The sequence below is a fragment of the Sander lucioperca genome, chromosome 1, assembly GCF_008315115.2.
Source record: "Sander lucioperca isolate FBNREF2018 chromosome 1, SLUC_FBN_1.2, whole genome shotgun sequence".
In the NCBI taxonomy this organism is placed as follows: Eukaryota; Metazoa; Chordata; class Actinopteri; order Perciformes; family Percidae; genus Sander; species Sander lucioperca.
This window is the reverse complement of record NC_050173.1, coordinates 49496177-49506425: the sequence shown is the minus strand read 5'-3', so window position 1 is coordinate 49506425 and position 10249 is coordinate 49496177. Positions and strand designations below refer to the sequence as shown.

The 10249-nt window shown below is 40.2% G+C and overlaps 1 protein-coding gene across 2 annotated transcripts; it reads right to left on the bottom strand.

Moving 5' to 3' along the window:
- Positions 1–362: 362 nt before the first annotated feature.
- LOC116036580 (X-linked inhibitor of apoptosis) lies at positions 363–10050 on the bottom strand. Of its 2 annotated transcripts, none has more exons than XM_031280147.2 (8): positions 9897–10050; positions 5515–5812; positions 4854–5421; positions 4619–4718; positions 4412–4490; positions 1722–1761; positions 1375–1551; positions 363–1223 (listed from the first exon to the last, which is right to left on the bottom strand). In XM_031280147.2, exons 2-8 carry the CDS (start codon positions 5758–5760, stop codon positions 1030–1032), a joined length of 1404 nt encoding a protein of 467 aa, XP_031136007.1. In that variant the 5' UTR covers positions 5761–5812; positions 9897–10050; the 3' UTR covers positions 363–1029. The 2 variants fall into 2 exon arrangements, with proteins under 2 accessions (XP_031136007.1, XP_031136008.1); XM_031280148.2 differs by having other exon boundaries at positions 9907–10042.
- Between the last annotated feature and the right edge of the window lie 199 nt (positions 10051–10249).

The window sequence follows — 10249 nt, the reverse complement described above, 5'->3', positions numbered from 1 at the left end:
GACACAGGGAATTTAACTATATATTAAAATACGCAGATAATTCATCTAGATAATGCCTTCAAGCCATAACCCAATATTTTTGTCATTACCAAAACCTAAACGCTGTTTGGGTTCCATTTGAAAAATGAATATCTACAGGAGCTCTTGAAACGTGTTTTCTAGCTGATATAGATTTTATATAGTTGTAAAACCGGAATAACTCTTAAGGGATATTCAGGATACTAATTTTACAAAGTTGTACAAACCTTTTCTAAGTGGGTGAAAAGGTTGAGTTGGTGTCCACTTAACACCAAATTGTAGAATATTGTAATAATAATAATAATAATAGACAATGCAAGTGTAATAGTACTCAAAGAAAAACATTTTTCAAGTCCAAACACTGAAATTTATTTACTCTTTATGACAACAGAGTGCATGATATAATGGTCAAATAATTTCACACCACAGTGATTAATTGCAGGCCCTAAATTAGAGTTGATTTAGTCAGTTATAAAGCAAAGTTTTAATTGATTTACTGATCTACCTGTATAAATTACAATAAAGAGCACCACACATTGAGAGAAATGAGTTCATAAGTACACAAGACAATAGAGATGAATGGGACACAGGTGTACAAAACCAACTGATATCACATCTCATGTGTGGTTCAAGTGCCCTGTCCAAAGTATAACAACGAAACAAGTACATAAACCTAGAGAAAGGCACCTTTGGCAAGAAAGAGTCAAAAGAAGAAGAGCAAAAATGGTAATTGTCCTTTAGTGTGTATTCACAAGTTTCACTACTCATTAAAAAGACCTATAAAATCAACATCAGTTATTTATATTATCATATCTCAATATGAACAGCTATTTATAATCTCAGTGATTGTGAAAATATTTATTTCTTGTGACGTTTACTCATTCTTTCATTTTCATACAAACAACATGGTCCTTAAATATATCACAGGCTATCTACATTTACTATTAAAATACAATATTATAAAGATAGTGAGAAAGCAGCACAGATGTTTGGCAAGAGTACATGATTCCCTTATGCGATATAGGTCTTGAGCTTCTGCGTTATGGCTCCACAGCAGATTGGACATTTTATGAGTGACTCTGAACACTCCTTACAAGTGACCAGATGACCACATGGAATGAACACAATACAAATATCTCTGTCCATACATATTTTGCACTGCTTTTCCCTCTGCAGCTTCCGTAGTTTCTCCAGTGGATCCTCATCTGGAAGAAAGAGGAGGGGGGGGAGAATAGGGTGGCTCAAAATGTGTATTGCTCATATTTAAATCACTGCTGCTCAGGCTTTGTTTTATGTAGTCAACAACAGTATTTCTTTATGCTATAAACCCGGTTTAGCATACAAGAGGTACCCTACCTTGCTCCAGTGTCTTTGCAGCATCACTCTCTGGTGCGTTTTCAAGACAATCCTGGATAAGTGCTTCCAGGGTTAAGTAGCCTGAACCTGTCCTACTGACTTTCTCCAAAATGGTCTTTTCCACCACACTGGGCTCTAGACCCATCCCTATGGCCTTCTGTGCCATGGCAGACACCTCTGAACACAAAGAGGTAACATCAGTGACCACATTCAGTCATGCTATTTTCATTAGTTACATGTATTCTGTATTTATACATCTTGTCGTTTTCTTTAAGTACAGGAGATGTTTTTATTTTTTCTTAAATCCTCAAAAAAGGGGAGTCAAATTAAGAAATATTAATGTTTACCATTCCCATGTCCTGAAAGTCCATTCTGAAGACTTGAAGTCTGGAAACAAACATGGTTATAGTTAATTTCAGAATAATATAACTAAAACAAAACATCGCTACAAGTAACATCTTTGATAACTATTTTTCCAAATAGCCACAGGATGTATATTTTGAGAAAAAAAATATATTACGCTACTATGTAGTATCAATTAAACATTGTAAACATGCATTCTTTTTCAATTTGTCAAATCCAAAACAAAATTCCCATATGTGCCACAGGACACTGCAGTTAATTGATAGGTTAACATTTTTCAAGTGCGTCTTAAAACAGCATTTACATGTCCATATGTACGTGGAGTTATTGGTTGCTGTAATTGTTCCTCCTGTCCATACTAGCTGCAAAGAGATCCATTCTTAAAGCTATTTCAATGTAAGAGATGGCGTAAAAAAAAAGAAAATCAGTCCTCAATCTGTGTTAAATACATTTAATAGCTCAATCCATGCTAACACTTTGGTATGTTTGAGAGTTATTGACCACAGAACTCCCTCCTCTGTGCTCCAACTGACAGTGTTAGCTTGCTGAGCCAGGGCAGAGGTGTAGTAACACAAAGTAACAAATAGACTGGCATTTTGGAAGGCATCTACAGTACTTCATTTGTCGGATTCAGATTGATGTAACCTCACATTAGCTTCAGCTGAACTTTAGTCATAGGAATAGTTTGGATATTAGTTTGGATATTTTGAAGTGGGGTTGTATGAGGTACTCATCCCTAGTCAGTGTATTACCTCCCCCAGTTAGGAGAAGCACGCAGCAGTACCGACACGGAAGCTAAGCACAGTACCGCTGTTGACAGAGGCAGCACGGGTAGCAGCAAAATGTATTTTAGCCACCTAAAAAAAATGGACCACCAGGGCGCCATGGTAGCTCATCTGGTTGAGCATGCGCCCCATATACTAAGGCTCAGTCCTTACCGTAGTGGCCCGGGTCCTTTTCTGCATCTCGTCCCCCCTCTCTCTACCCCCCTTACTTTATTCAGCTATCCTGTTGAATAAAGGCCAAAAAAGCCCCAAAAGGGCGCCCGGATAGCTCGGTTGCAGTGCTCGAATTACGTGGGAGCCAGAGGGAGCCGAGCTCCCATAGAGTGAGGACTGGCTCCCATGAAAGCAACAAAGTCAAAAATCTGAGGAGGTCTCTCACATCTGAAGGTGTCTGCCATATGTGGCATTGTAATTTAATCTCATAAATGTGGAGCTATCCTCTGCCATTCAGAGCTCCGGAAAAGTTCCCAGATATTTTGAAACACCTGTCAGCAATACAATGCAATCTCTGATGGCGGAATATTCAGTGAATAGGCTTCCCGACAACATCGCAGTGCAAATTCAAAAATTATTTGTCTATTTATTTCCACGGTTCAACACACGAGACGACTGAACACCCAGGTGTTGTTATCACTATGTGTACATTATAAGACTAGAACATAGGTTGGCTGTGCAATGGCTTTATTCATTCCTGCCAGTTAGTGTATTTTCCCTGTGTAGAAGTTAAAGACTACATGCATTATTGTGTTTGACACTGAGGAGATCTGAGACGGTGGTCTGGTTCAATGAGTTACGTTTTATTTCATTGTGAAATTGAGAATGACACTCAGACTAAATCGTTTAGTCTATTTCTTTGTATTGCGAAATTGAAATGAAATATGGACTATTACAATCAATAATATGTTGAAATTAATTAAAAGGACTCCATTTCTGTAAAAAAAAAAAAAAATCTCTGTTGTGTGTGTGTGTCAAGATAATAGCCTAGGCCTACCGTGCACATATACTGCGCAAAAGCGCCACTCGCGCCTAGGCTATTTAATTGTATAGCCTTGTTAGGCTATGTGCAGGGTGTGCACATAGCACACAACTTTTTTTTATGAGATAGAGAGACCCCCTTAAAGGCAAAAATATAATTCGAGCACTGCTTGGTTGGTAGAGCGGGAACCCATATATAGAGGTTTACTCCTCGACGCAGCGGGCCCTGGTTCGACTCCAACCTGCAGCCCTTTGCTGCATGTCATTCCCCCCTCTCTCTCCCCTTTCACATCTTCTGCTGTCCTATCAAAATAAAGGCTGAAAATGCCCAAAAAATAATAATAATAAAAAAAAAAAAACTATTATAGAATATTTAGAATATTTTCACCTTTACCTTGCCATCAGACTGCCCTTTCTGACAGGGAACTGAAGCCATTTTATCCAGCTATGCTTTCATCAAAGCCACCAGACTCCTTTTGACAAAAACAGTAATTTTTCCTCGTAGAACACGAAAGTTGCTGGTCTACCACTACCACTTTCCATTAGTTTGTTTTGTATTATTGAGTGAATTTGGTGAATTCAAACTAACCCTTTAAAACACATGAAAATGTATGACATTATTTGGATACAAGGTAGCAACACTATAAGTAATATCTCCTTCCTAGGGAACATCCTAACACACTGCAGTCACAGCAATACTTTAGCTGCCTGGGGTCTTTATCATGCACATGCCACATGTAAACACAGTTAGAAATCCGGTAGAAATCATTGGCCAGAAAATGAGGTGTTCACCCGGTCCTTCCCCTGATTGAGGAATTCTGTCTTGTTTGCATGAAGTTTACAAAATCAGATTATTTGGCAAAGTCAACAATAACCCTGTTACTTAAGTGCATGTAAAAGCACTGAATGCTTACAGCTCTATTTCGTCGTGGGTCTTGTAGCTGGATGCTGTTGACAAATTCTTGTCCTTTTTCTGCCAACAGGAAGCTGCATCTGATTTTTAAAAACCAAAAACATATAATTGTATTAAAAAATAAATTAAATTCCACAGCAAAAAATAAATAAATAAAAAATCTTTATGTATATGTGTTAAGAAGGGGGACCATGATGGTTGTTCTTACCCAGGATAGTGTTTGGCATGTTCTTCCCATGGGTCTTCGCCACGCTGCCAGCTTTTCACACCTCCACCACAGTGGAAACACAACACCCTGTCACCTGCCCCTGCAAGGACACACATAATGTAATCTTGCTTGCATTCATAGTTATAATCAAATACCCAAGAAAACATTTAATCACTCAAAGTTTTTCAATGTTTCTCAAGTCCCAAGACTATGTCCCTCTTGGTCTGCCATCTACCTGCACTGTAGAAGCCAGCTATAGCAAGCCTCTTATGGTCAATAGGGTGCTGGACTCCTGCAAAGCTACCAAGCCTCTCCTCCAATCTCCCCATAGAGACATGAGTGTTTGCATGTTGTCTACTGCCGCACTCCTCCTCCACTGTACCCCCCTGTAATGGGATGTTGCCCACATCGTGCCCGAGGATGAAGAAGCAGTAGGGAAAATGTTTGGTATGTTCTGCCCAGGGGGTGTCCCCTGCTTCCCAGCCACCCAGCATGCCACCACAGCAGAAACACTGCACCCGGTCGCTCTCCCCTAAGTAGAAGAGGCCGGCCTGGGCCAGATCTCGGGGTCTCACAGGAGCAGTAGAGGGCCAAGAAGAGAGGGTCTGAAGCCGGGCCTCCTCACTCCTCATGTGAGGGGCCATTGGGTAGGTGGAATCATCAACCACCTCTCCTGTTCTCAAACGATATTCCATGTCTTCTGCATCTTCATTGTAGGTGGAACCGTTAGTCAGTCTGGTATCACAACTCGGATTGAAATTGGTGCGGTGGGTGCAGCTGAGAAACCTGCATGATGGGGAAACCTGTAATATTTGGGAAAGTATGATTTAGCTACCTAGAACAGGATGAATACTAAAAAGTTAAATCATGTTTGTTTTTATTACTATTCTGATTACCTCTATATGCCTTTCTACAGGAGTGTCTCCCCTGCACCAGTTTTCCACAGTCTTCTTGCAGCTGAAACAGCGGACGCGATCGGCATGGCCAGTGAAGTAGAAGCCGGCCCGGGCCAATCTTTCTGCTGATACCTGCTGGGCCAGGCTGGAGCCACGGAATGAGTCCAAGCGACTGTTCATCAGGGAAAAATCAGCCAAGTGATCTGTCTCCAAGTCCAAATCGCTGTCTTGTCTGAGATCACACATGTTAGAACCAGCCAAGAAACTGCTGAGTGGAGTAACGTGATGCACAAAATGTCTGCAGATAAAACAGAAAGAACAAATATGCTGTAGGTATTTTGATGTTACACTTCTTGATACACTTAATGAGCATTTAACATAGCAAAAAATAAACAAAGTAGGAAATGGCCTACAATAAACATATTATACAGTATACATTTAATTTATTTCACAAGGTTGAAAAGTAGTCAATTTAAAAATCTGTTAATTCATTGGTTGAATAGATTTCTGTGTCCGGCACCAAAAAGCTGGACAGCACATCTAGGCCCTAGAGCAGTGGTTCCCAACCTCTTGGGTCTGACGTACCCCCACAGCCCTGTCAGATCAACTCCCGTACCCCTTCATCGATTCCCAATGTTTTTTCCAAATGTATGACACTATCCATATAAAAGTGGATATTGTTTCTCATACAATTGAACTATCAGTATTACGGTGGGTTTGGTCTGCAGTCATACTACTAGCCTACTAGGTTACTACTACTTAGAATGAATATTTGACAATGTATCCACTAACGTTACTTTTACTGTAAACAATTACAACCATTTATCCAGTACTTATAACTAATCATTTGAAGTGTTTAGCCATTACTTTTAGCTACCTGTTAAAACTTCTGTGCTCACTTGCTAACTAGTTTTCTCTTACATAACTGCAACATGTAGAGTTGATATTGTTTTTTTTTATTAATATTTTTGACAGACAGTACAACCTATGTCACCATAACAACTAACAAGACATCGATATCATCCACTGTCCCGTTTTATGAATACAGAAAAAAGAAAAGACAAAAAAACAACAACAAAAAAAACAATAGATAACAAAACAAACAACACATTACATGTTACATTACATTATTCTACCAGTCAAACGCTATATTGGATTGGATCAGATTGTTATATTCAGACAGACAACCCATCTATTGCCATCAGGAAGGAGCCTCAAACCTGATTAAAGATATCCTCTCTCCCCATTACTCTGTAAGTGACTCGCTCATACGTAGCCATTCTTGTCATTTGTTCAGCCCATTCCCTAAAACAACACAGAGTAGATGACTTCCAGTGCCTCAAAATTATTCTACATCCTGTTGTAGTAGCTAGACGTATCCATAGTCTTTGTCTTCCGGTCAGAGTGTTATTGTCTGGCAGCAGACCCAGAATACACAGAGCTGGGGTCTTGGTGAGTTGTAGTCCGAATATATCATTCAAGAGGGTAACAACCCCATCCCACAAATGTGCATTTTTTTCACAAGAATACAACATGTGTACCAGAGTACCCACTTCCTTCTCACACCTCCAACATATGTTACTGTCCTTAAGTTTTAGTTTGGCCATTTTACTGGGGGTCCAGTGGTTTCTGTTAAGTAATTTGTACTGAATAATCTGAGATTGAGCTTCACGAGAACAGTTATGCCAGGATGCAACCAACTTCATCCATCTATCAGCTGAGATCTGTTCGCCCACATCTTTCTCCCAGCACAGTCTCAACCCTTCCATGTGGGGTGGACGAGCCTCCCTGAAAATCTCATAAAATTTAGAAGCTCCACATTTTTTATGTTTAGTTACCTGGACTAACTCCTGAATCCTAGTCACGGGGTCAGGATTCTTCCCCCGAGTAGCTTTAATGCAGTGCCCAATTTGTAGGAATTTCCAAAAATCCTCTTGTGTAAGGTTATATTCTTGCTTAATTTCATCAAATGACCTCATTCCATTTTCGCTAAGCAAGTCACAAAGCAAGTTTATTCCAGCTTTTGCCCATTTCTCCCACATAATAGATTTTTTGCCAATTAATATTTTTTTGTTATACCAAATAGAAGATTTATGATATATTGTTTTTTATCAAATCATAATTTCTAAATTTTCAAATTGCAGTAGTTGGATACAATCTTTCCATGTACCCCCTGGCAACTACAGAAGTACCCCCTGGGGTACACGTACCCCTGGTTGGGAATCACTGCCCTAGAGCAGAAGTGTAAAACTAATTTTAGTTAATGGGCCACCTGCACACCATTAGGGTGTAAAGTGGGCCGGACCAGTAAAACCAGTGCATAATAACCAATAAATAACACCTCCCTTTGTCCCTTTCTCAGAATCAGCTTTATTGACTAGGTTTCTGTAAACAAACAAGGAATTTGTCTTGATGAACAGCTGAGATAGTTTACGAAAAATAAGTGCAATTTCAAGTTTCAGTCTTCAACCGTATTGCGGTCAGGATGGAAAAAGAAATGACTCTGAAAGTGGCGCCGAATACTATATTCCTTGAGCACTGAAAGGTGCTGTGAACACAGCAAGCACACCGGCTTCCCATTTACCTCTGTGAAGAAATAGGAACTGGTCAACCCAACACTGTGTCCACGCTTCTTTTTTTTGACCCAGACATTTCCCAACGGTAGATCCTGCATGAACAGCAGCCTACGCTTGACAGTGTAGTCTGTACGTCAGCATGTAGGATCTATAGTAGTGCATCCAGCCTGCTACTCTTATTAGGACAGTGCCACCCCCCAGTGGACAAATAAGAATACATTGAAATTAATGAATTCTCTGCAAACTTCACACTATGCAAAGTCATCCAGTGGACTGGACTGGCGGACCTATGGTGGGCCAGTTCTGGGGGCTAGGGCTGTATGTTTGACACCGCTGCTCTAAAAGGTCTCTGTGCCTTTAAGAGAAGCAGCAAACTGTAATCACATGGAGGCATTGAATATACCACGGAAGGGATGGGCACCAGAGACTCAGGATTGTCTACAGGCTGAGTACACTGCAGCCCAACACACACACACACACACACAGACACACACACACACACACACACACACACACACACACAATAGGCGGTGCGCCCTACCTGCCTGAAGAGAATCATTAAAGATTCAAACCACCTGGGAAACAGATACACAGATACACCAGGCCAGCTCTGAGAGGCTCAGGAGGAGCTTCTAAACTCAGGCCATAGGATCCTGAATGAGGACACTGTCTAAGACTAGCATCATTGTAACTTATATTTATAGCATATTTTAGTAAGCAACGATACATGGTGTGTATTAGTAACAAGTGAATGTTGCAACACATCATGAATCATACCATACGCCCCCACATACATATTTTACCAGAGGGTGAAACTGGCAGGAACTGTGCAATGCAGTGGCAGGTGCAAAGGTTTTTTTCCTTTTTTGAAAGTATGTCATGTGTAGCATTCTCAACTGTATGAACTGAACATATGCCATAGGCAGACTCAAGCCCCGCATAGGTACAGGAGTAACTTATGTAGTGTCAAATATGTATTTGTTTTCCCAGCAACTGTGTTTTGGAAGCTATAATTCCACAGCAGAAAGCAATATTGCTGCTTGATATAAGACTTCTATTGTAACCACAGTATATCAGTACTAATAAGCAACTATTGATCTACTGCTAACTTTAAGACAGCATATTTGCTTTACTGAGGGGAGCAGCTTCTAACCTTTGGACGTTGTTACGTGTCGGCATTCTTTCAAGAAAACAATCACCAGATCCACAACAAAGTTAAGGTGAATGTGAATATGAATAAATTAATAAATTAATAAATATCTGAGGCATTTGTGAAGATACAAGATAGATCTGAATTCGGTCAAAAATGCTATGCAAGTTGGAAGTTCTTGAGAACTTCGTTGGAAGAGGTGTTTTGTAATAGAAATCCATTAGTCTGATATCCACGAACGATCTTCACTTGTGTTAGTGGTTAGACCGTAACGAATGGCCCCGCAAACTCCAGAAAGCTCCCGCAGCTTTGCGTTAAACAAAAGCAACACAACAGCCCCATAGTTCCTGGTAGCTAGCTAGGTCAACACGGAATAAAGCCTCTGACAGCTGACACCACGCTGACTAGACGCTGCATTAGCTCAGTGATCAGACAAATACAGAAATAGAATGAGTAAAGGTGGACAAACACTCGGTTAGATCTCTGACCAGCGCTCTCGACCTGAAATGTTTGGTTAGTAAACTGGATTGCGAAGATGCAATCTAACCTAACGCTAGCTATAAACGTTAGCTAGCTACGTTAGCTTTGCTATTCTACATAACGTTAGGTCAAAAAGTTACTTGATAAACTATTACTGCAAAACTTATGATAATTACCTTTTAATACCTCACAACAGCCAGCTCTTCGGTCTCTAATGTCAGTCAGTCTTTGGTGTGAATACTGACTACAGGAGGTTTAAAGAGAACTGCTGTTTTGACGTGACCTCGCTTCCAGGAAGCGAAAGCCAAAGGGGTTTAATAATGCGCACCTTGTCATGCGCATCCCAGCCCAGCTGACCACTTCTATGACGTCAGGAAAGTGAGGACTTTCGCAGGTATAAACCATAGACAGTATATAAAAATAATATATAATTATATATATGTCAATGGTATAAACCTTATATAGACTGTCTATGGTATAAACCGTTTATAGACTGTCTATGGTATGAACCGTTTATAGACTGTCTATG

What these genes read in the sequence shown, in the direction of transcription:
- LOC116036580 (XM_031280147.2), bottom strand. Translation starts at nt 5,760, where the DNA reads ATGTGTGATCTCAGACAAGACAGCGATTTGGACTTGGAGACAGATCAC. An exon ending in CTGTAGAAAGGCATATAGAG is followed by an intron (nt 5,422 to 5,514) that starts GTAATCAGAATA and finishes CAAATATTACAG; the next exon opens with GTTTCCCCATCATGCAGGTT. An exon ending in ACTTTCAGGACATGGGAATG is followed by an intron (nt 1,552 to 1,721) that starts GTAAACATTAAT and finishes CTTTGTGTTCAG; the next exon opens with AGGTGTCTGCCATGGCACAG.